Source organism: Neoarius graeffei, chromosome 6, assembly GCF_027579695.1.
Source record: "Neoarius graeffei isolate fNeoGra1 chromosome 6, fNeoGra1.pri, whole genome shotgun sequence".
Taxonomy (NCBI): domain Eukaryota; kingdom Metazoa; phylum Chordata; class Actinopteri; order Siluriformes; family Ariidae; genus Neoarius; species Neoarius graeffei.
In genome coordinates this window covers 99,396,501-99,423,860 of record NC_083574.1, presented here as the reverse complement: position 1 = coordinate 99,423,860, position 27,360 = coordinate 99,396,501, and the positions used below count along the sequence as shown (strand labels likewise).

Genomic DNA, 27,360 nt, shown 5'->3' with positions numbered 1-27,360 from the left:
AATGTAACTTTGCGCCATCTGGTGGTTATTTTGGGTAAAACAGGCCGGGTCGTATTACCCCACGGGGGCTTTTTCCCCCACTCTACTCTAATTTATACACACTTTTTTTTGACAAAGTACTTACCCATATTAACAAAAAAATAAACCTATGTATTTGTGCTTGCGTTTATATGGAAGAGCACTGAAATATATTATTAGTTGCTCAGTGTTGTTCAACTCAAAAGGTTAAATTCTTTACACATCTCCTGGTAAGACCAGAGAGACGTAACGCTTCACAATCTTGTGCACAAAAATTACATACTTGCCAACCCACTGAGAAGGAAAAGCGGTAGATCAGATTGTGCAGCATAGTCGCACCCTTGTCTGGGGGGTGTCCTGGCTGCACTAAGGTCAAGCAATAAAAGCAGCAAGACACTGCCCTGATCAGAAGCCAACAGTAGCCTTATCACACCCTTGGCAAAGCCCTGATGGTAAGGCTGCACTCAAGGTGTGTGAAGAGGATATGAGATGGCTCTTCCAGAATCAGAAAATAAGGAAAACACAAGGTCACGATGGAGTCTCCCCCTCCTCTTTTAAAGCCTGTGCTGACCAACTGGCTCCAATCTTTACACAGATCTTCAACAGATCCCTCAAGCTATGTCAAGTTCCCTCTTACTTCAAGTGCTCCACCAAGAAACCCTCCATTACAGGACTAAATGACTACAAGGCTGTCGCTCTGACATCTGTGGTCTTGAAGTCCTTTGAACGACTAGTGCTGGCTCATCTGAAGAGCATTACAGGTCACCTGCTAGACCCCCTGCTTACAGGCCAAAGTGGTCAGTGGATGATGCAGTTAACATGGGGCTGCACTACATCCTGCAACATCATGACTGCTCAGGGACCTATGCAAGAATCCAGTTTCTAGACTTCAGCTCGCCTGCCATATGTCAGTGGATCACCAGCTTCCTGACAGGCAGGGAACAGCAAGTAAGGCAGGGGGAAGTCACTTCCGGCATGCGGTCAGTCAGAACTGGTGCTCCTCATGGATGTGTCCTCTCCCCACTGCTCTTCTCCCTTTACACCAATGACTGCACCTCCAGGAACCCAAATGTAAAACTCCTGAAATTTGCAGATGACACTTCTGCTGACTTTTTTTTTTTGCTCACCTCTTAATGATCTAGGCAAAAAAATTCCACTAATTAACTTTTGACAAGGCACGCCTGTGACGACCATACGGTCTATGGTGATGACTGCGAGTGCTCCTGGGCGTGGCTGCGCTGATTGCCTGATTGCCATCTGGCGGGATGAGCTCATCTGCGCCCTTATCTATTGGACTTCCCTCAGTTGTTAGTTACCTGTGAGCATTAGGCTTCACGTTTTGCCACTTGTTGTGTGTGTTTGGTTTTCTGTGATTGTGAACTTGCAAGTGTTTTAGTAAAAGACTCGTGGTATTTTTGAACTTGGTGTATAGTTGAACAGTTTAAATCTTCTGTGCCTGAACGTGTAGCTATCTTTATTTCTGAGCATAAAGCTAAAACTCCTGAAAAGGCGGTGGAACTGGCTGATGAATTTACATTAACGCATAAAAGTAGTTCTCATGATGTTGGTAAGCCTGGGTTAAATGCAGCCCAGGGGGCGAGTAGACTATTGCTGGGGCCTTTGACGTCGTTGCCGAGTCAGGCCACGGATTTAGTATGCAATTACTGTCGCGAAATTGGGCACTGGAAGGTGGATTGCTCCGCCTTAAAAAAATAGACTATTGCGCTCAACTTATAAATACGTTAAATCAAATGCATTAGCTAGGTCTTTGCATTCTATTGAGTCGTGTGCACAGAGCTCGGGGGGGTGACAGAGATTTTGCAAAAGATTGTTTAATGTCCTATTTGCCCTTTATTACTGATGGCTTTGTTTTTTTCCCAGGTCAGAACAGTGTTCCGGTCATAGTTCTATACCCCCCAATGAAGACCCAGTACCCCCCAAAGAGACAAAAATATAAGTTTTTGGGGGGGTCCGATATTTTTTCTGATATTGTGAAAAGGAATATATAATTCAAACCAATTCCCATTCGGCATTCTTATTGTAGGAACATTTTAATGTAAATCGATTTCAGACAGACACCCCTATTGTGGACTGTAACATTTTTAGTCACCGCAGCGCTAGAACGCGCTACAGCAGGGGTTCTCAAAGTGTGGGAGAGTCAGCCCCCTCCCCCTCCCCCCCGCAGAGAGCAAATAAACAACAGCGCCCCCCCCCCCCACACACAATTTTTGTTGTTGCTATACTTAATGTTCCATTCGTATTTAAAAAAATGGTTGTTGTACACATTTTTATTTTTTTCTTTTACACATTTTAAACATCTGTGCTTTTTGAAAACATCTTTTTTACACATTTAAAACATATGAGCTTTTTTTAAACATCTTGTTTTACACATTTTAAACATCTCATAGCATCGTTAGCTAGCACCTCTTGGCAGACAACACACTGTAGCAGTGGAGCATCTTCAGATCCAGTCCATGAAAATCCAAACTTTAAATAATCGTGGTCATACTTCCTTCTTTTTTTGCTTGGCCCAGACTCTGTCTCCTCACTCACTGTAGCTTTAGGTACTAAAAATCGATCCATTTTGTCTCTGGCAAAGGCTAGCTGAAGTTCGCTAAATGTCCGCAATAGTAACTTATTCTGGTTTATTTTTCCTCACGTTGCACCCCCCCGAAGAACTCTGGTGCCCCCTAGGGGAGGCGCGCCCCACACTTTGAAAAGCCCTGCGCTAGAAGCAACAGCTTCTAGTCCACACCGTATTCAGTTGATTCATCAGATACAGTCCATGGGTTTGCAGTAATTTATACAGTCATGTGGTTTGCAGCAGAAGACGTGCATTGGTAATGTTAGTTGCTAACCAACTTTTAGCCTGTTGAAAATGTGTTATTTTACAACTTTCATTTATTCAAGTAATTTGTTCTTTCAGCTCATGTCACATCTTTATACGTTGAATTACTTACTCACTGAGGCCAGAAGGCTACAGTGGACAGACGTTAACGTTAGTTACCAGCGTTAGTTAGCAAGATAAGCTAAGTCTCTATTTAAATCAAGCTTATTACAGTGTGGTATATAAACAATTCTCATTTCAAAGGAGAACTCCATATGTTTCCATTCTCATTTTATCATGAATAAATTGTGCCCTTCTGAAATTCATTTGGCACATAGGCCCATCCTGTGTGTGTGATTAGGCACAAGAAGTTCTGATGTAGGCCTCGCTAAGCCTATGTAAAATTACAATCAGAACCTCTGGAGGCAACATAAAAAGAGCCAGGTAGTAGGCTAGCCTAGGCAAAATAGCCTAGTACATGGATGTTTTCTATTGTTTTTACTTACATTCCTTTTGTATTATTTTTAAGATAGTCATAGTTTCATCTGAGTACCCTGTTTGAGTTTATTCACAGAGACAGTAGGCCAAACATGAGGAAAAGAAAAGGGCCAGACATCAGGCATTTTTTTGGTGCTAAAAGAGTAAGTAGTAAATATTAGCACTAAGATCTACAGACAATTACAGTACAGTGTAGGTGCAGTTAGGTTTTATACACTGTTCATGTGAATAAAGAAAATGGGTTCCCAGCAGACAGGAGAGGCACAGCAGGACGAAAGAGAGCAAGACATTCAGCAGGACTGTTCTGCATGTGTGTATATACTGTATGTGACTCATTTGTAGTGTTGATACCCAGTTTGTTCTGACAAAGAAGGTTATCAGGTTGTACTGCTGTTTTTCTTCTGTGGTAGTACTGTATGGTTTGTCATGCTTCTTAATGACATTAAAAATTATTGTTCAGAGTTATTGTGTTGAGTTACTGACACCGACTTCCATAGACGAGACGGGACAGGACCGGGGGGGGATTGATATGATAGTGGACCATGATGGTACCCCCCAATTATGGTGGGGTAATTCGCACTCTGGTTCCGGTGAAAATTCTGCGGGACACAGGCGCTGTAGATTCGTTTATTTTACAGTCGGTGCTATCTTTCTCTGAGCAGTCATATACTGGTGATAATGTTTTAATTCGTGGAATTGGTTTGAATACGGTTTCTGTTCCCCTTCACAGGATTAATATTCAGTCTGATTTTGTGCAGGGGGAAATTGTCCTCGGGGTTCGTCCGGCCCTCCCTGTGGATGGAGTCCATATTATTTTAGGCAATGCAATTGCGGGGCACCGTGTTTGGGGTGACGTTCCTTCACCTATTGCGTCTGATTCCCCTGGTGCACCTGTTTGTGCTCCTAGTAATGAGGGGGAGAGCCCAGCCTGTGCAGTGACAAGGTCGATGAGCAGCACTGGTCATCATGTGGTACCGACGGCTGTGCAGAGGGAAAGTTTGGGGTCTGTGCTGGGTGTTCCTGTTTTGTCTAACCTGCCCTTTCCTTTGTCAAGGGAGGAGTTGCGCAATGCACAGGCTGGTGATCCAGGGTTGTCTGATTTGTTTAAGAACGTGTTGTCCCCCACAGATGCATTGGGAGCAGCGAGGGGGTACTTCCTGGATAATGGGGTTCTCTTCCGAAAGTGGGTACCACAAGGGGAGGTGTTTGTGGGGGATGCCTATGTCCAGGTGGTAGTTCCTGCTCAATTTCAAAATTCTGTATTGCAGGTTGCACATGACCAGTGTGGTCATGGGGGCGTGAAAAAGATGTATGATCGAGTTCTTAGAACTTTTTTTTGGCCGCGCGTAAAAAGGGATGTGTCCGCGTATATAAAGACATGTCATACCTGTCAGACTACTAGTAAGTCAAATCAAGCGCTCAAACCTGTGCCTTTGCGCCCAATTGTAGCTGTTGGGGAACCTTTTGAGCACATTGTTATTGATTGTGTAGGCCCATTGCCTCGGTCGAAGAATGGTAGTAATTATATTTTTATGCTAATGTGCTTGAACACGTTATCCTTTCATGTTTCCTTTGCGTACTAGCTCTGCGAAAGCGGTACTACGGGCTTTAATTCAGTTTATGTCTGTTTTTGGCATTCCAAGATTTGTGCAAAGTGACCGCGGGTCTAATTTTACTCCCCGTGTGTTTGCTGATGTCCTAAAACAACTGTGCGTCGAACATCTTACATCCACAGCATATCATGCCCAGTCGCAGGGTTCCGTTGAAAGATTTCATCAGTCTATGAAATCTCTCCTCCGTGCCTACTGTGTGCAGCTGGATGCAGACTGGGAGGAGTCACTACCATGGCTCATGCTGGCTGCTCGTGAAGTTGTGCAGGAGAGCACTGGGTTCAGCCCGAATGATTTGGTGTTCGGTCACAAGGTGCGGGGACTTTTGTCAGTTTTGGGGGATGTAGGTAAACCTGTTGTACCACCCACTAATGTTGAAGGTTATGTGCTTGGGTTTAAGGACAGGTTGTCTAGGGTTTGGGATATAGCAAGAACAAATCTGGAGAGCGCACAAAAGAAAATGAAAAGCTTGTATGATCGAGCCATAGAGCGTCACTCTTTTGAAGCTGGGGATCAAGTGTTGGTGCTTCGTCAGTTAGTGGGGTTTTATAGATGTTTTTGTAAGAATTTTGCCACCGTGGTAGCACCATTGACTAATCTTTTGTGGGATGGAGAAAAATGTGTGGACTTCTGGCTGTCAAATGGCTTTTGAAAACGTCAAGTCAATTCTGTGTTCTGCTCCTGTTCTGTCTGCTCCACGTTTTGATAAGCCTTTTGTATTACAGGTTGATGCCAGCAACGTCGGAGCAGGTGCTGTTCTGATGCAGGTTGATGAGCATGGCATTTACCATCCTGTGGGTTTCTTTTCCAAAAAATTCTGTTCTTACCAGCTTCACTATTCTGTGGTTGAGAAAGAGACACTGGCGCTAATATGGGCTTTGCAACATTTTTCCGTTTATATCAATTCCGCAGTAGCTTTGACTGTTTATTCAGATCATAACCCTTTAGTCTTCTTAAATTCACTGAAGTGTCCAAATCAGCGTTTAGTGCGGTGGTTTCTGTTTCTACAGTCATACTGTTTGGACATAAGACATATTAAAGGGTCTGAAAACATCGTGGCCGATGCGTTATCCCATGCATGATCTACTGCTGTTTTTGTGCTCTCTCTCTTTCTCTCTGTCTCTCTCTGTCTCTTCTACTCATGGGATTGGGGGGGGATGACTATTGTTTTTGCTGTTTTAGGAAATTGTGGAAAAAAAAACCTACGATCCTGAGGGCTCTGCGTTTTTTGGAAAAGGGGGGGGCGTGTGATGACCATACGGTCTATGGTGACGACTGCGAGTGCTCCTGGGCATGGCTGCGCTGATTGCCTGATTGCCATCTGGCGGGATGAGCTCATCTGCGCCCTTATCTATTGGACTTCCCTCAGTTGTTAGTTACCTGTGAGCATTAGGCTTCACGTTTTTGCCACTTGTGTGTTTGGTTTTCTGTGATTGTGAACTTGCAAGTGTTTTAGTAAGAGACTCGTGGTATTTTTGAACTTGGTTTTTGGGGTTTTTTTGTGGGTTGTTACGTCTTTGAGCCGCACGTAACAACGCCTGTTAATTGAAGTGTTCCAGGTGACTACCTCAGGAAGCTGGTTAAGATAATGCCAAGTGTGTGTACAGCTGTTAACAAGGCAAACGATGGCTACTTTGAAGAATCTAAATAAAATATGAAATATATTTTTGACCATTTTTAGTTTACCACATAATTCCATATATGTTCCAGATGTTATTTCATAGTTTTGATGTCTTCAGTATTGTTCTACAATGTAGAAAATAGTCACAGTCCAGAAAAACATATGAATGAGTCGATGTGTCCAAACTTTTGACTGGTTGTGTGTGTAAATCATATTTGTTGTAATATCATTTTCCCCCTGTTGTTTTCACACCAGGACCAATCTAAGCTAATTAGACCTTCTGAAATAATGTCTGGGGAGTATGAGGAACTCAACATCTGAAATGCGTGAAGATGAGCAGCACAAGATAGATATATTTTGGAGGGTTCCCTCAGGGAAATTAAAATTCCAGCAGCATCATTACAGGATAAACAGAAAATAGAAAAAACTTCTGGATAAATTAAGTATTAACATATATATATACAGGTGTATACATATGAAAAAAGTCCAGCAGGAGAGGTATTGCACTTTATATTGCACATTGTCCAGTATTGCTTTTTGTCAGGCTAGGCTTCTGCTCCTTCCCGTCCTCTGTCCTCCTGTTCCCCCTCCTCCCCCCCAGAGAGGAGTTGTACAGTCTGATGGCGTGAGGGACAAAGGAGTTTTTGAGTCTGTTCGTCCTGCACTTGGGAAGGAGCATTCTGTCACTGAACAGGCTCCTCTGGTTGCTGATGACGGTGTGCAGAGGGTGACTGGCATCGTCCATGATGTTCAGTAGTTTGTCCATAGTCCTCTTCTCTGCCACCGTCACCAGAGAGTCCAGCTTCATGCTGACCACAGAGCCGGCCCGCCTGATCAGTTTGTCACAAGACACAAACGTAAGCACGCAGAATGCAAAAATGTGATATAACCTACTGCTCCCTATGTTCTAAATTAAAAGAAAAAAGAAATTTACATGCACTAACATAAACTTATAAAGGATTTGTTAGAAGTTCTGCATGGAGGCTCTGAATGAAATGTTGTATGGAATACATTTTTTTTTACTGTTTTTTTAAAGCAGTGTTTAAAATATTAAAAATGTGTAGTGTGAGAAGTTTACTATGACCCATAAATGGAACTAAATCTGAAAACTAGTAGTGCATTAACAACAAACTGGTAATGGTTCAGGTTTCACATATTGTTGAAATGTTCGTGAGGAAGAAGTCCTGTATTTCTAGTGGGAAAAGGGTACTTTAATGGAACACAGGCACAGGGGGAAAAGACAGGTATACTGAAAGAGCTGCTCAGAAATTCTTTGTGAACAGAACCAACAGAATCAAGACCATTAATGTTGCGTGATCGTCAGAAAAATATATTAAACAATAACAACTTGAAAAAGGAGAAAAGTGAGACAGAGACCTCTGGTGGCAGTGAGTGTTAGTCTGTCTTTTTCAACCTGGAATGGAGAAAATCTTTTTAAAGAGATCATGAAATATTGTGAAAGTTAAATTTGATTTTGTATGTTGATGTATTTACTTTTAAAACAGAAAATTTTTGTTTGTTTTTTAGAGAATTCTCTCTCACACATGTGTTTTACACACACACACACACACACCTGGGACTACGTGAACTTTGCTAAAAAGCTAATTTCTTCCTTGCCTAGCTTGAACTCGCATGATCTAATTTTAGGTGGTGATCTGAATTGTTACTGACCCAGCCTTAGACTGATCGAACCCTAAACTTAAGACTTTCTCTAAAATGGCTACGTGTGTGTGTGTGTGTGTGTGTGTGTGTGTATTCCTCTTTTCCCTCTCCACTGTAATTGTTTATTTTTCCAAAAAAATTCCAAAAAAGTTGGGACAAAGTACAAATTGTAAATAAAAACGGAATGCAATAATTTACAAATCTCAAAAACTGATATTGTATTCACAATAGAACATAGACAACATATCAAATGTCAAAAGTGAGACATTTTGAAATTTCATGCCAAATATTGGCTCATTTGAAATTTCATGACAGCAACACATCTCAAAAAAGTTGGGACAGGGGCAATAAGAGGCTGGAAAAGTTAAAGGTACAAAAAAGGAACAGCTGGAGGACCAAATTGCAACTCATTAGGTCAATTGGCAATAGGTCATTAACATGACTGGGTATAAAAAGAGCATCTTGGAGTGGCAGTGGCTCTCAGAAGTAAAGATGGGAAGAGGATCACCAATCCCCCTTATTCTGTGCCGACAAATAGTGGCGCAATATCAGAAAGGAGTTTTAACATTTTAACAGTTTAAACATTTGATATGTCATCTATGTTCTATTCTGAATAAAATATGGAATTTTGAAAATTCCACATCATTGCATTCCGTTTTTATTTACAATTTGTACTTTGTCCCAACTTTTTTGGAATCGGGGTTGTATAAAGAAATATGCAGTGGACCCAAGACAGAACCTTGTGGAACACCAAACTTTACCTCAGTACGTCTAGAAATATCACCATTTATATCAACATACTGATAGCCATCAGTTAAAGGTGGAGTATGAGATTTTTTTTCAGGAGTATTTTTTACCATATTGCTTGAAAAGCTCCTCACACCCATGTTGCAAGCAGTACAATAGAAGGTTTGACCCAAAAACGAAATATTTTAATCCAGTCTACAGTGTAAAATAAAGGAAAAACACCATCAAATCCTATCGAGGTCACCACCTCAAAATGATTGGATACTGACACGTCAATCAGACTGAAGCCCGAGCAGCCCGGCCCTTCTGTGCATAGATTTACATAGAAGACTAGATGCCTCATCCCCGTTGCCCGTCAACGAAGTCGAACATCCGCACGTGGCGGCCATCTTACCTCAGACAGCTGGCTTACCCATTACATTGTGTTGGTAGCGATATGTACTTTTCAGATGACCGTAACTTCCTCAAATTTCAATCGATATTCAAACAGTTTGGTTTGTTATATAAAAAAAAACGGAAGTATGTATTTATGATATTAATGATGAATAATCATTTTATGTTTTAAAAAAATACGCATAGCTTGGCGAAAATATTTCAGTATACCACAGACTGTAAGACAGGATGCATGCTGAAATTCCTCTGCTGTGAGAAGCCGAACACTGCATACTTATGGATAACTGCAGCCTTAGGACAAATAACCATACAATTTATTTCCAATTTTTAGTGAAAATATTTTTACATGTGATAGGGCCGTAGGGGAAGCTAAAGTTAAATAAACAGCTTACTCACTTCTGAAACTTCAGAAATACTTCATCCACCTCAAAAACCTAATGCACTCACATCATAGCATAATAACAAATGTAAACTCACATCATAGCATAATAACAAATGCAAACTCACATCATAGCATAATAACAAATGTAAACTCACATCATAGCATAATAACAAATGTAAACTCACATCATAGCATAATAACAAATGCACTGCCCTAGTAAGTAATAGTATAAAACAGTGACAGTGACTCACGGTAGTTTGTGACAAAAAAAGCATTTAATTAATCACATGTGGTTATAGTTCCAAGGATAAAAAGATATCTTTACATTTACAAAAAGAACATTCAAAGCTGATTATCATGTCAAAGTCAATATATGTTAGCACAGAAGATTGAAATTTCATTTGACTAGGCTCCAATCAGGCCCGGCGCCAGGAACAGTTTACTAAGGGGGCAATTAGAAATCGCAAGGGGGCAAATATTTTTCATATAGTGTGTAGTAGTGATGGCGGTCTGACAACGTGTTTCAAACAATTAACTGCGCCAACCACAAAACCACAGCCCTGAAGGTTGCTTTAGTACGGGAAAATCATGTGACATATTACCAGGGCAGTTGCGCTTTATCAACTCCCGTGCCCACCTGTTAACCCTCCCCTCCGATTTTCTCACAGACACGCGGTACAACCGGAAAGATGCCAAACATAAAACAACACACACAAACCTACAGGCAAGTCCTTTACATTTAAAATACATACAAATAGCTCCGCGGCATGAAAACAAAACGCCAATGCAAGTCTAAGGTACTTGGCTCGGCGGCCAAAATCATAATTTAAAAAAAATCAACAGACCCTGCGGCTGCACCAGTAATAGCCTTCCTGACTCGCACCGAGTCAACGCTAGCCACTTAATCCGCGATCCCAGTTTAGGCGTGTAGGGGACTAAACACTCTGAAGTGATGAATTTTCACCCCCGCTGCATGGGGAGGTGACGTCAACGACACATATTCTTGCGCTATTTGTGCACAAAGCGGACCATATATGAACACATACACCAACATAAACGGAGATAAACTTAGCCTACAAAGAAAGAAAATGGATTCACAATATTGTGATTGAATTCGTTTAATTCGGTGGGGGAAAGACTACTCCCGTAAACTTGACTGCATATAGACCCCTTCGCAGTAAATGTCATTCATACGTAAGCGGAAATTGCGCGCGCAGCCTGGACCCAAAAAAGACTCAGAAATGCCTAGTTGTTGTGTTGTCGGGTGTCAGAATCGTAGCAGTGATGGGGTTAAAATGTACAGAATTCCAGCAGGATCTCACCCATTCCAAAAAAATCGCCGACGTCTATGGCTACAAGCCATCAAACGTGTAGACTGGGATGAAAGCACTATCAAAAATGCGCGGGTTTGCAGCGCCCACTTCATCACAGGTAAGATCAGGCTATTTATTAAATCTTTCTTTTTTATTCTTTCTAGTCTTCATTTATTGATGTAGCAAAATACTTTGGTAACGTTTGTCTGATTAGCTGGGTCATAGTTACACAATGTAATGAATATTGTTAGCATGTTAGCTTTGCATGCAGTTTTGTTTGTAGGAGAGGTCTCGCTTGACTCAAGCAGTCCAGATTTTGTGCCGTCATTATTTGTGTATGCCGCAAATCACAATTTTAAAGCAAGGAGGGAAAGGTAAAATTGTGTGCCCTCACTCTAAATGCCAACTTACGCTGACTGCTCTAACCTAGCTCCCGCCCTGTTCAGTTTCATTTCTGCTCTCTGCCTCTCTCTTTTTACGCAGCTCTGATTTCTCTTAGCTGCACTCTTTACACTATCATTCCTTTCATGCCATTACCTCCTGCAAATTGCTGTTTAGTGTTGGTATTTGCTGTTGTAGCTAAAGCCACATTGCCATCACACCACTGGCATAATTTGATTAAAACAAAATGAATATGAATGTCTCATCTCATTATCTCTAGCCGCTTTATCCTGTTCTACAGGGTCGCAGGCAAGCTGGAGCCTATCCCAGCTGACTACAGGCAAAAGGCGGGGTACACCCTGGACAAGTCGCCAGGTCATCACAGGGCTGACACATAGACACAGACAACCATTCACACTCACATTCACACCTACGGTCAATTTAGAGTCACCAGTTAACCTAACCTGCATGTCTTTGGACTGTGGGGGAAACCGGAGCACCCGGAGGAAACCCACGCGGACACGGGGAGAACATGCAAACTCCGCACAGAAAGGCCCTCGCCGGCCATGGGGCTCGAACCCAGACCTTCTTGCTGTGAGGCGACAGCGCTAACCACTACACCACCGTGCCGCCCTTGAATATGAATGTCCCATTGTTAATCAAGTTGTACATGCCCGCACATAACATAATCATATGCGTCTAAAGACTTGTAGGCACGAAGTTTTTCGTGGGTGTACACTGAAGTCTTGCACTGTAAAAAATGTCCGTAGAATTAACAGGGAATTTATGTAAAATCATGACATAAAAAAACTGTAAATACAAAAACAATGAAGCAGTGTGTAATTTACATCAATATACTGTAAAACTCCTCACCAAATACCATTGTTAATTTAACAGTAAGAATATGTTGAATTGATCATATTTTTTTGTAGAATTTACAAATTGTTGTAGTTTAAACACAGACAAACTGTAATACTAAAACAGAATGTGATAGTTAAAATTACATAATTGCCCTGTTAAAAAAAATACAAACACGGCCACTGTCGTGGCTCAGTCGACTAAGGCGCCATACCGTGAATCTGGGGACCCGGGTTCGATTCTGACCCAAGGTCATTTCCCAGTCTCTCTCTAGCTCATTCCCTGTCTCTACACTGTCCTATTCAATAAAGGTGAAAAAAGCCCCCCCCCCAAAAAATATCTGTCTAGTAGATCATTGAAACCAGCATACAAAAATCCCGTTGTTCTTACGGAAAAAAACTGGCAGCTGGAGTCACCAGAAAAAATCCGTAAAATATACAGCAAAACGGTAATTGCTTTTACGGTACAGCTTGTACATTTTACAGTTAAATCCAGCATATAAAACACTGGACTTCTGTTATATTTGCTACTTTAAACTGTAAAATGTACATGCTGTGCTGTAAAAGCAATTACCGTTTTGCTGTATATTTTACGGATTTTTTCTGGTGACTCCAGCTGCCAGTTTTTTTTCCGTAAAAACAACGGGATTTTTTTTACAGTGTGTCAATAAGGTACGAGTATATATCTGGCCATTGTATACGAGGGAACTTACTAACATCGTCCGTCCACTCTTTATTTATTTATTTATTTATTTATTTATTTTTGATTGATTGATTGATTGATTGATTACTTTATTCTGAACAATAAAGACGATATAAAAATAAAAATTTAAATTAAAAAATACAATAATCAAAACATCATCATAAACAAACAGAATAGCGTAGCCACAAGGCAATAACATAACGTTCAGAAAGGATTAGGAAGAAGTAATAACTTATCCAATCCTAACCCTCTATACCACCGCTAATCAAATGTCACTTTCCACCATAATAAACTATATATACAAAAGAAAACAAAAGCAATAAACAAAAAAGAAAACATACCAACATACCAAAACATACCGACATGGTATAATATCGACCAAATCATATATACAGATACTTATGTTATGCATATAGACACACATACAATACATATATACAGTACATACATATACACATACCTATAACTATACACTAAATACAGGAAGACCAGTCACAGACTTACTCTCAATTTCATCATCACCTATATAGTCTGCCTGTCCTCATTCTCATATATTTTTAGTAACATGTTTTTATATAATTTTTTAAACAGTTTTATGTTGGTGCTATTTTTGAGCTCATTTTCCAGACCATTCCACAATTTCACCCCACAGACTGTTATGCACATACTTTTCATAGTTGTTCTAACATTTACTCTCTTAAAATTCATTTCCCCTCTCAGGTTATACCCACCCTGCCTTTCCATAAACGTATTTTGTACCTCACCCGGAAGAAGGTTATGTCTTGCTTTATACATAATTTGTGCAGTCTTGTGTTTAACCAGATCAGTGAATTTCAGAGTGTGTGCTTTTACGAATAATGCGTTTGTATGCTCAAGATATCCCGTATTATTGACAATTCTTATTGCTCTTTTTTGTAATGTGCATAACGGCTGCAGGTTAGATTTGTAGGTGTTACCCCATATCTCCACACAGTAGCTCAGATATGGAAGTATGAGTGCATTATACAGAGTATGTAGTGATTTATAGTCCAGAATGTGTCTTGATTTCCCCAAAATTGCAGTAATCTTTGCTATTTTTGCTTTAACATGATTAATATGCGGTTTCCAGCAGATTTTATGATCAACAATCACACCCAGAAATTTTATTTCATACACTCTTTCTATGGTTATGTTGTCAATTTTCAATTCAGCTTGAGGGTTTGACTTATATTTTCCAGATAACATAATCTTTGTTTGACTCAAATTCAATGACAATTTGTTTACATTAAACCACCTTTTTAATTTATTCATTTCGGTTGTGATTGTCTCCATAAGCTGCTGTGCATTGTCCCCGGCACAAAAGATGTTTGTATCATCGGCAAATAAAATGCATTTCATTATACTTGATACATTACATAAGTCATTAATGTACAATATAAACAGTTTAGGACCTAAGACAGACCCTTGCGGTACTCCGCATGTTATGGGCAAATAATCAGATGTGTGATCTCCAATTTTTACAAATTGCTGCCTGTTGCTTAAGTAGCTCTTCACCCAGTCCAAACCCACCCCTCTGATACCATACCTCTCTAATTTGTTGAATAGAATGTCATGATTTATTGTGTCAAATGCTTTCTTTAGATCTATGAAAATTCTCATAACATGTTTTTTATTGTCTATACCATTTGTGATTTTCTCGATAAGTTCCATTAATGCCAGGGTTGTTGATCTGTCTTTCCGGAATCCGTATTGACTGTCAGCTAGAAGTTTATATTTTTCAATGAAGTTGTCTAGTTTTGCTGTGAACAGTTTTTCGAGGATCTTGGAGAACTGAGAGAGTAAAGAAACTGGCCTGTAATTTGTGTAATGGTGTCTATCCCCACATTTATATAAAGGTATAACATTAGCTATTTTCATATTGTTTGGAAATTTACCAGATTGAAAAGACATATTACATATGTGAGTAAATGTTTCTGCAATTTCTTCAATAACCTTTTTTATTAAACTCATATCAATATCATTCCAGTCAGTGGAGGTTTTACTTTCACTTCTCCTTACAATGTCTATGACCTCTTTTATGCCAACTGCCCCAATGAATATAGATTTAGGATTTCTCTCCCATCGAGCAGCCTCCGCCCGTCCAGGTGTGTCTGTATCCTGAATCTTTTCTGCCAGATCTGGTCCCACATTTACAAAGAATCTATTAAAACCATTTACTACTTCTTCCATATTATTTATTGATCTGTCATTCTCAATATAATGATCAGGGTAGCTTGTGTTTTTGTTTTTAGCTTCATTCCTAATAATACTATTCAGTACATTCCATAGCCCCTTCATATTATTTTTATTACTATCTAATAATTTATTATAATATTCCTTCTTACATGTCCTCATAATGCTGGTTAATTTATTCTTGTATTTTTTATATTTAATTTCTGCCTCTAAGGTTCTTTTTTTTTTTATGAATTGTCTTTACAGCGTGTTCTTTTTTTTACAGGCATTTTTTAATCCTTTGGTGATCCATGGACCATTTGCTTGTTTTTGTCCATCATTGTATTTCCTTACAGGACGGGTTTTATCATATAGTGTTTTAAAGATATTTAGAAATCCACTGTATGCTTTGTCAATATCTTCTTCCTCATATACTACTCTCCAGTTCTGTTTAAGTAATTCACTCTTAAGTGTCCTTATGTTTTCTTCGGTTCTTACCCGTTTGTATTTCAACTGATTCATATCCTTAGGTTTCCAGTAATTACAGTGATGGACAATAAATACAGGCAAATGGTCACTGATGTCATTATATAAAAGCCCACTTTCTGTATTATTTTCCATACTGTTTGTAAATGTTATCTATTAATGTGACACAATGAGAAGTAATTCTACTAGGTTTGGTGATTTTGGGGTATAAACCCATACTGTACATTGTATTTATGAAATCTTCTGTCATTTTATGCTTTTTTGTATTTAACAGATCAATATTATAATCCCCACAGATAAACACAGTCTTCTGCACTGAGTTAGAAAACATGTTTTCCATCCAGTTTTCAAATATATCAATACTTGATGCTGGAGTTCTGTACAAACAGCTCACAATTATATTTTTTACTTTTTCCATACAAATTTCCACTGTGATACATTCCACCAGATTATCAACAGCTGCTGTCATACTCTCCCCCACCTTATACTTCAGTCCTTTGTCCACATATATTGCCACACCTCCTCCTCTCTTTTTCACTCTGTTTATATGATTTAGATCATTGAAGCAGATTTAGATTGAAAATAAAAAGACTCCAGATTGTTCTCTGTAATTGTTCTTTATCATGTAAAATAGGCAACTCTTGCTTTTAAAATTTTATTGCAATTATCTGTTGGTTACAGTGCCACTCTGTGGGTGAGAAGAAAGTGAAGGAAAACTGCTCATCCAAAGGAAGCATATTTACTGAAATATGTGTAGATTAAAACAAACAAACAGGCTTTAAAATATAACAAAAAAAAAGGGTGTAGAGAAGTTCGATTGTATGGCACAGGTTCCCAGTCTTGATCCTTGACTAATCCCTGACCTGCATATTTTCGTGTTTTCACTGCTCTAACACACCCAGTTCAACTCGGGACGGGATGTTAATTAGCTGATTAATTGAATCAGATCTGCTGGGAGCAGAGAAAACACTAAAATGTGCAGGACAGGGGGTTCTCCAGGGCCAGGGTTGGGAACCTTTGCTCTGTGGTATATATCCAGAAGTTAATTTAATGAGCTCAGCCATTTTACACTCTCCTAGAGAACTCCTACCAGGATTAAGAGTGAAGCAGACGTTTGACTTTCTGAGAGAATGTCGGGGGAGTGTGAAGAAATCACAACCACTGAAATGAGTCTTCCTGAGGGGAAATGCAAGAATCAAGGGTAAGCCAACCAGGTTTATTTGCTACTTACATTACAATAAATCACATTTACTGCATTAGCAGATTAGAATTCCATTTGGAAAAAAAAGAGGTGTGTATTTTGCAAACCGCCAGTTTCCCTCGTAAACATTTATATCATAACTATACAAGATGTTCGCCGATAATGTGTCTTATGTTCTCTCAACAAGAAGTCAGGAAGTTTAGCGTCTTGTAAATATAACAGGCCTCAATGTTACTTTTTGAAATCTTGCTCTGCAGGGCAAATGGCCTCAAAATATCCCCCCCCCCCCCCCCCCCCTTGAATTTCCTTTTGCTCTAAAATTTTGCGGTATTTCGGCAAGTTTTCAAGTACATGGTTCAAGGCAACACTGATATGTTTTCTAGGGGTATAATTGAGTTATTTAGACAAAAGTACATGTTTAAAAAAATATATATTTTTAAAAGCATTTATTTCTGCAACAGAAGAACAAGACAAGCCCTGAAAACATGAAACATAAATCAGTATCATATGTGTAAGACTTGCATACGGTACGAGTATGTAATACATCTTTTTAGATAGAGTTTAGGACACAAAACACTTTGTTTTGCCTAACAATGACTAGCAATATCACAAAGATGAATTATAAAACTAAAAACATGATAAAACAGGAGTCTGTACTGCAGTAGTGTCCAGTGGCGGTTCTAGACCAAAATTACCAGGGGGGCCGAGGTGGGGCCAGTGTGATTTTACAGGGGCACATATAACAGCACACTATTTCATCATATTTAATTTTTTAATTATATTTTATACACTATATTACAGCTCTTTATGAAAGTATGAAATATTATACACCGTAACACTGTATTTAACAATAACAAGTAAAACAGAAAAAAGTTCACATACAGCAAGTGGCTTGGAGAAAACAAAATCAAAGTATCATTTATATACAGTATTCATAAAATGTGTTTAAATCACACTGTCATTACTGTAGCAAGGGGGAACATAGAAAATAACAGGAAATGAATATATTGTGGGTCTCAAAATCCCATAAAGCGCATGCCTGAATCTCTACAGCAACAATATTCTCCTATTGTGACTCCTTGCAAAACAGTCAACAAAAGCATCAAGGTCCAAAGCCTTGGACCTAGTCGATTCAATACTGAGAACCCCCAGACTGCTTAGACGCTCCTCATTCATGGTGGAGCGGAGGTAGTTCTTTACTAATTTCAATGTGGAAAAACTCCTCTCACATGACGCAGAACTCACTGGGAGAGCTACTGCTATCTTACAAAGTCTAAAGAGCTCAAAAAAAACATCCTTGTATGGCTCAATGAAGCGTATTAATTCTACTGTGTCTGATGGTTTCTCAATCACACCACCCTGAACTTTCCTCTCCAGTAGTCTCTTAAATTGATGAAGCTCATGGCCCAGATCATCAATATTGGCACCATACAACTTCCCAAACTCAATCAAAGTGCTGTCCCTTAAAAATGCATCACTCTTGGGATTGAGTGATCGGAGACTGCACATCAACTCACAATTTGTCTTTGAAAAACGTCTGCTTAATTCACTGAGCATGCAATCAATGACAGGATAAAACAACGAAGTCCGAAATGTTTCTTTATCACATTCTAGCTCCCTCTGACCAACAGTGTTTAGTATGTGGTATTCACGGAGTCTAGAGCTTAGCTTCCTTGGCCGTTTAGCCACCAACTGTGTGGCAGTATCGCACTGCTTAGACACATGTAACACTTCATCCCACAAGGTGTCAAAGTATCTCTCCTGCCTAAAATCCTTCAGTGTTTGAACTAGGGCTTCAACTAAATCTACAGCCCTTGAAAGGTCAACGTTTGGTGACTGGAGCATGTCAGACAGAAGCTTTGTTTCTCCAAACAATTTCTTAAATGCAACCAGATGCATCACAAATTCCAAATCAATTTGTGCTAGAAAACCACGGGCCTCTGAAGACCGTTCTCCTCTGCTCTCCTGTGCCAATTCTTGCAGTACTTGTTTGAGTGCAGGTAACCTATCCATTATGTTCCGTATGGCTACAAATTGGCATGCCCATCTAGTTTCACTCAATTGCTGTAACTCCCTTGTGTTCCCATACATGTCTTTTTGAACAGCCAGCCATTTAGAGTGCACATTTGATGACGAGGTGAAAACATACAGAGACTGTAACAATGCAAAGAACTCTGCTGCTTCAGGGATAGTTTTAACCACATCAACTAACACTAAATTAAGACAATGTGCACTACAGTGGATGTAAAAGGCATACTTTGCTTTGTCCCTTATGCGTGCCTGCACACCTGAGTGTTTGCCACTCATTACGGCTGCACCGTCATATGCTTGGCCTATGAGGTGGTTTTTATAGTCAAGCCCGTGATGTTCCAGTAAGTGGACTATTTTGTCTGTAAGCCCTGTTGCATCAAGCTTTTCTGCACATTCAAAATGAAGGAAACTCTCCTTGATGGCTCCATTGTAATAGTAACGGAGAATGAAAGAAATCTGTTCTTTCTTTGACACATCCTTTGTTTCATCTGCCATTACACTGAAGTACTCACTGTCTTTTACTTCCTTAATGATTTCTGACCTAACCATTTCAGCCAGACAATCCAGCACCTCATTTTGAATTACTTTGCTAGTGTATTTTGCATTATGTATGCTAGTCAATCTGCGTTTCACAACTAAATCATGGTTAGCAACGAGATCAAGAATTTCCTTGAAGTTACCTTTGTTTTTGGATTCCTCAGATTCATCATGTCCTCTCTGTGCTATGTTTTGCCTGGCTGTAAGTAACAGCACTTCACCTATTGTTTTTATATACTCTCTGTTTTCTTTCACTTGTTTTGTGTGCTCCTTATTAAGGACATGTTCCAGTGTTGCATTAGTTTTGACAGCCCTATCGTAATCCTTCCATGCAATCATTGCTTGATTGTGCCTATCAGATTTGGTGTGTATTGAAAAACCTCCCTCTCTCTCAGTTGCCTTTTTCCAGTTACTAAAACCCAATGGTGAATCAAATACACTTGTTGTTGCATTTGCTGGGCTAAAGTGTCGGCATGCAAAGCAAAACACAGAGTCCACGGAAACAGAATACTCAAGCCAAGGGTGATGTTCATACCAACTGGCCTGGAAACTGCGCTTCCTGTCCCCCATTAATTTGGTAGGGAACATCTTTAGATGTGGCTGGACTGGAGTGTCATCCTTACATTTGCTGATATCTGGAGAAAGATTAAAACAGATGAATATGGTTAAAATCACAATGGAATTGAGAACAACATTAATTTATCTTTACTTTTTTAATGTCACTAGTGTTTTTAATCATTTATTATTGAAGTACATTTTCCCAAGAGTTTACACTTTACATGCACAGGTTATATGAATTGTAATTAGGCCTATACTGGTCTTTTGTGCTTTTGTGATCCAGCTTCCATCATTCATTCACCCAGCCACCACCCAGTATACTGTAGACTCCCCATCATGCACACATCACATGCATACACATTTAAGTTCATCTACACACATTTAGTGCATCTGTACTTGTTTGATAATAATAATAATAATAATAATAATAATAATAATAATAATAATAATAATAGAGTTACAGCACCCACACACAGACGAGCACATGCATACACCCCATCATCATCATCATCATCACAAACCTGATGGTGCATTGGGCCTACACATGCCTGCTGACTGACTGGCTTCTTCATGCACTTCTATCTGGCAAATGTCTTCCTCCTCACTTTCAATTGCCATCTCTCCAACCTCCATCTCTGGCTCTCTCTGCTCCTGCTCTCTCTCCTCCTGCTGTCTCTGCTCCTGCTCTCTCTGCTCCTGCTCTCTCTCCTCCTGCTGTCTCTGCTCCTGCTCTCTCTGCTCCTGCTCTCTCTCCTCCTGCTCTCTCTCCTCCTGCTCCTCACACTCAGCATTTCCCTCACTCTCTCTCTGTTTTTTGCCAACAGGGCTAAAAAAGGACATAATGTCCTTGTTCCTTTTCATGATGACAGCTTTAACCTACTAAAAAGAAAACAGAGATGATTGTAAACATCTGTGTCTAAGCCATTAAAATAAAAACATTATACAACACAAATGAAATAATGTTGATCATTACACCCCTTCCCCAAATAGATTTAGTTGAAAACTGCTATGCAACTTACTTTTAAGAGAGATGAAGGTACTTGGTTAACACAAGTGACACATATGTAGGCTACTGTCTTGTATGGCACCGCTAATCCACAAACGTCAGACCAATGCGCGATTAAACGCAATGATAACGATTATTGTAGTGATGAACAGTAACAGTGCATGCAAACAATGACGTTAGGAAACCAATTGTTTTCCTTACCTTAACCTCTTTCTGGTCCTGTAAGGGATGCAGACTGTCAACTTCTACAACAACCAAGTCGGGTTTTCAGGTCATAGGTTGGAAAGCGCGCGCGCGCGTGTGTCGCGTGTCGAGTCCGTCTAGATCACACCTCGCGCGCACTACCGAAAGTTCCGGTCTTCGAGGCATGTCGCTATAGGAAATTAATATTTTAAATTATTGGCTGTCTAGCACAGGGGCCATAGCAGGGGCCAGGGGCATTTCTACAGGGGCCCTGGCCCACCCTGGCCCCCGTGTAGAACCGCCCATGGTAGTGTCTCATCATTCAGTTTGCCGTTGCATTCAGGAGGAAATTAAACAACCTGTCCTCCTCATCTTCACATGCATGATGGGCCAATGTCAAATGGTAAATGGACTGAGATATTTATCTGTGGGATAATTCACTATGTAAATGATGTATATTTGCTGTAGAGGGTGTGGTTTACTATTTGAGACACGAAAGCATGTCTTTCCATTCACTGAATGTACTTACCACTAGCTTTAATTATTACAGAATGATTATAGCTACTATAGGACTACAGCTACAACTGGAATGTGCTGATTCTGTTAGCATTTGTAATTATTGTTCCATCCACTATTAGATAAAATTAAAATAAAATCTTACAACATTCTTTGAATGTCTAGAGCAAGATATTTGTTATTTTACAAATAACACTTCAGATGTTGTTTTAACAATAATAAGCATCACTGTATAAATGATGGAGTGCAGATAGCTCTGTAACTACATGTCACTGGGGTTGATGAGACATGGAGGGGAGGGAATACCATCCAGCCCACAGTTCAGGTTGGAGTCCTTTGAGAGTAAATGCTTTGGCTTTCACAACATTCTGTTCTCAAAAACTGATGTCAGGAGAAAGTCTTTACACAAAGAAGGTTTTCTTGCTTTTGTAATTTTTTTTAACTGTTCTTCCGTGTCAGGACTTTTCGGGAAAAAGTAGGTGTATTCCAACATGTAGTGAATGCTAACACTAGGCCACAAATCTGCACCGTCACTCCAGTCATTTCGAGGAATTTTGTATGGATCATAACCGCTAATAGACTCTATTTTCGTGTATGTCTGTCCTTCGCTTCTTTCTGACTAAGATTATCCAAGTAATCCCGTAGTAGAGCTTTTTTAGCTGTAGTTTTCTTTGGACAACAGACCCCGAACGGGTCTAACTTGCTAAACTATTTCTGCCTGAACGTCCTGGTGGGGTAAATTGGGCATTCGGGCAATGCCTGGCGTTGAGGCTTGTATAATGGGTGATTAAATTGAAGTTAAAATCTGTCGCCCTCCTCAGCTGCTCTGAGGTCAGTTGAGAACCTGCTCATCACTTCTGGTTGGCACTCGGAATGCATTTTTTCATCACAGTAGACAATGTACTGTCACCATGTTATCAGCATGTTGTTGTTGTTTCCGTATAGAATTTGAAAGGTAAAACAAAAAAAAAACCTTTCAAAACTACTGAGGGACAAAATGGGATTATATAAAGGGCAACATGTGTGAGAAGTGAATGCATGCAGAAGTAGAGGAAAATACAATAAAAACACTCAGCAGTGTGTATTGACTGTGTCCCTGGTGCTGCTGTTGATGTGACACATTTCTCTCAACTCTTTAGTGCAACAGAGAAAAGGCCAAATTCTCCTGAAGTCAGCTGTGTGTCCTTGAAGAGTGAGCGGTCAATGCCGGCCCCTATTAACTTTAAAGGTGGAACATCCTCTCAGGAAAGGTATTCATTTCTTTTCCTCTTGCTCATCATTATCTAATCTTCAGACGCATCTTTAGAAACAGTTTCTCAGAATGGAATTTTTAACCTCAGCCTAAAGGGGATTGAAAATGATCCTACGATGAACCATAACTTATTGGTACTAACATTAGTGTGTTGCTCATTTAGTTTGTAGGACACTTTTTTCTCTTTCTCGCCCAGTTTCTATTTCTGCAGCTGGAAATGCTCTCTCCTACGCTGAAGGGACTGGATCAGAACAGCAGGGGGTTTCATTTTCATCATGTAACGATTCACTCAATTCATGATTGCATTCGATTTACAATATCGGGTTCACAATTCAAATTTCCCCACAATATTTAAAAAAAATTAAATGAAGAAAATTTTATCAAAAATGCAACATTTTCCTTATTCTTTATCAGCTTCAATATTAATTGTGTTCAGTAAAAAAAAAAAAAAAAAACTTTTATTTCGTTTTCTTAATAACCAGCAAGAATTATTTGCCCACATTTGTAAAGGTTGGAGTAAAATATAATGGCCTATTAACTAAAATATTCTTTTTATTAAAAAGAAAAAAAGTTAAAAGCTAAAAGAGAGCTCTGATTTCTTGCTAAATCTATTTGTACAGTCAATCACACAACAGCTCTTTGATATTTTAGATCTGTTTTTGTGTTTTAACTGCTTTAGGGCAGGGTTACTTCCACCTACAGTGAAGTCACATGTATTCCTGCTATTTTATGCTATTACGCCCTCTGCTGTCTCAACACTGTTACAGCAATCGTCGATTCAAATAGTCATAAATTTATATCAGGATTTATCGTTGCACAATATATACATGCCAAATCATTGGGGTGTGAAACCTGTTGGTGCAGTGGGATTTTCAAACCCACACTCATCCAAGATTTTGCACATGTTACTTGTTCCTGGTGCCATTTCATATGTGTCACCCACTTCAGTATAATAAGGCAACTTCACCTTCAAATATTAACCAGTTAAACTAGTGAACAAATATATTCACTATTAACAAAACATCCATCCCAGATTGAAGTATTACTGAATGAAAGTGAAAGAGAGTGTGCCCATAGGATCAGTGATAGCTGGCTTGATTCCAGTGGGTGTGTCGGTGAGAACACAGAAGTCTAGTCAGGTTAAGTCCTTTGAATATGTTTGTTGGAGTTATATTGTGTGTGTGTGTGTGTGTGTGTGTGTGTGTGTGTGTGTGTGTGTGTGTGTGTGTGAGATGTTTATTGCTCAATTATGCACACATATATGATAACAGGTCTGACCCGTACTCGTCGTCTTCTTGCCTTTCATCCATCCGTTTTCAAAACATTTCATCCAGCCGTCATTCAGTAGTTAACAGTCTGCTGCATCGGTGAAGTCACTCTGCATTATCTTCAGAGAATGCACTTTCTAGTTTTTGATTAAAAAAATCTAAAACTACTTTCTCTTCATTCTAGTGAAATGAAGGAAAGGCCTGTCTCACCTGGACCCAGCTGTGTGTCCTTTCAGAGTGACGGCTCAATGGCGAAGCCTCTCCACTTTACAGATGGAGCATCCTCTGTGGAAAGGTATTCCTCTATCTTCCTCTCACTCAGTTCTCTGAATATCTGTAGAAATAACTCCCGACAGGGCAATTCTTGTTCGCTTCAGTATAAAATGTGTTGTGCTAAATTTTCTTGATTAAATGACTGGTATCATATTCAGAGTTCATATGAACCATTATGAACGTGTGTTCTAGTCGTATCACTACTCATAACAAGCCCATAATAATTCTACCCTAATAACTTCTGGGTAGAAAAGGAAAAGTTTTTCCAGAAGGGAATCTGCCAATGGAGCACTTGCATGTGACATCACAGCCGATCCAGATTGTGACAGACGTCATCTTGTAGGTCAAACGCCATATTCTGCCTTCTACTTCTGCTTTTACTTCTACCTTTTCTTCTGGAAAACCCTACTATATACAATTCTACTACAACGGCTGCGGCTACAAGCTCTCCCTACCTGTGCACGTTTTTTATGTTTTTTGTGTGTATTTTTGCGTGTTGTTCGTCTGTACCGGACTTCAATATCCACTACAACCGTATGGACTTACTGGACATTGGTTTCCAGCAGAAAATGACGATTTGTAGCGATTTCCATCGCATGCACAACATTCCGGACAAGATAGCGAGACCAGCAGGGTCTCCGTGGATTGTTATCGGAAGCAAAGCGAAGGAGGCGGTGTCGGGAGTGGAAGCAAAAGCGAGGCTGCAGAGCCGGCCTGTTGACTAAGCTCAGAAAACAGCCACTCAAACCTCCACTGCTAAGCCTCTACCTCTCCAATGCCAGATCCATGGTAAACAAGACGGATGATTTGGAATTACAGCTGGAAGTACCTTATTCTATTCTATAATCGGCTGGTCAGTGCTTTACTCAATACTTAAGTGACTTACCCATCCAATGAGGATTCTTGTTTACAAGATGCCACATCTGAGTCGCTGACAAATCCTGAATTTCTGTAAAGATAACTGTCCAGAGATTTATAAGCACGCAGTGCTTCACCACTGAACAGCGAGGGAAAGTTAATGAGGTAATTATACACGTCCGGGTATTCCACTGGCAGTTCAAAATCCGGTCGTGAAAACTCCGTCCGGTAAGCCATAAAGGTCACTAATCTGTAGATCATTTATTTTAGACATATATCTAGTTATCTGTTCATTAGAAAAATGAGCCGTGTAGTCCATCGGTTGAAATTGATCCATTCTGTACACGAGTGCAGCAGTATTCAGCGGTGTTTTTGACCGACAAGATGGCGGTTGTGTACTTTCCGGTCACGTGACTGCAAGATCTCTATAGCCCTTGGTAAACTCCAGGAGGGGGTGGGGGGGATGGGGTTAGTGGTCAGAGGAGTCTGATAATTTTTTTTTTAAATTGATATATCACATTTTGGAAAAAAAATTTAAATACAATTTAAAAATCAAAATCTCGATTTGTATTTTTAATGTTATTACAGCTTCTTAGTGTCATATTAAAGTTTCAAACAAAACATCATTGCTTTCATGCGACTACTTTTTTGGTAAAGAAAATACCTTTTTCTCAAAGTTCCTGACAGTGGATTTATCGCGGTTTGGAACCAAACTCTTCAAATTGTCAAAACAGGAAACACCCTTTAGGCCACCCATTTTTTTTTTTTAAGTTCACGGATTTTTTCAACATATTTCTGATAATGTCGGTCGAAATAAAAATATAAGTGTCCTTGTCTATTTTTTCTTTTTTTTCACATGGCAAAATTTCAATGTCGGATTAAGATGATAAAATAATTTAAATTCAAGAGACTCCCTTTTTATAGACAGTGCTGAGCGTAAATGAGTGCACCCCCTTTGAAAAGTAACATTTTAAACAATATCTCAGTGAACACAAACAATTTCCAAAATATTGACAAGACAAAGTTTAATATAACATCTGTTTAACTTATAATGGGAAAGTAAGGTTAATAATTTAAACATCACTTTCCATCCAGCATCCAGTCACTAAAAGAGGTCGTTGTTGAAGAATGGAAAAAGATTGATGTTGCAAAATGTCGCCAACTTGTTCATTCCATGCCTAGAAGACTTGGTGCTGTCATTAAAAATCATGGAGGCCATACAAATTACTAGATGTAGTAGTTTATGTTGTGGGGTGTACTCATTTTTGCACCACCCTAATTTGAGTAAAACTGAAAAATGTGTACTCTAAGTTATATTATTAACTTTACTTTTTCCCGTTATAAGTTAAACAGATGTTATATTAAACTTTGACTTGTCAACATTTTAGAAATTGTTTGTGTTCATTGAGATATTGTTTAAAATGTTACTTTTCAAAGGAGGTGCACTCATTTACGCTGTGTGTGCGTGTGTGTGTACAACCCTGATTCCAAAAAAGTTGGGACAAAGTACAAATTGTAAATAAAAACGGAATGCAATGATGTGGAAGTTTCAAAATTCCATATTTTATTCAGAATAGAACATAGATGACATATCAAATGTTTAAACTGAGAAAATGTATCATTTAAAGAGAAAAATTAGGTGATTTTTAAATTTCATGACAACACCTCATTCATCTCATCTCACCTCATTATCTCTAGCCGCTTTATCCTGTTCTACAGGGTCGCAGGCAAGCGGGAGCCTATCCCAGCTGACTATGGGTGAAAGGCAGGGTACACCCTGGACAAGTCGCCAGGTCATCACAGGGCTGACACATATGTCGCTTTTCCACTACAAACGCGGCTGAGCCGTGCCGTGCTGAGTCGAGCTGAGTCGAGCTGAGCGGGGCTGTTGGAGTTGCATTTCGACTACAACCGCGCTGAACCGTGCTGGCTGGAAGTGGGTGGACACATTGGGTGGAGTTAGCGAAAGTGGGTGGACGTCACGTGATG

General features: G+C 39.6%; 1 protein-coding gene across 1 annotated transcript in view; it reads left to right on the top strand.

Annotated features, from left to right (window-relative positions):
* Window positions 1-27,360, top strand: part of LOC132888449 (NACHT, LRR and PYD domains-containing protein 3-like) — a 122,944-nt gene that overhangs the window by 1,884 nt on the left and 93,700 nt on the right. Inside the window, exons 2-4 of the mRNA XM_060924498.1 lie at window positions 16,768-16,889; window positions 22,860-22,970; window positions 24,425-24,535. Coding sequence (XP_060780481.1) covers window positions 16,819-16,889; window positions 22,860-22,970; window positions 24,425-24,535 — 293 coding nt within the window. The 5' untranslated portion in view covers window positions 16,768-16,818. The remainder of the gene's footprint in view (window positions 1-16,767; window positions 16,890-22,859; window positions 22,971-24,424; window positions 24,536-27,360) is intronic.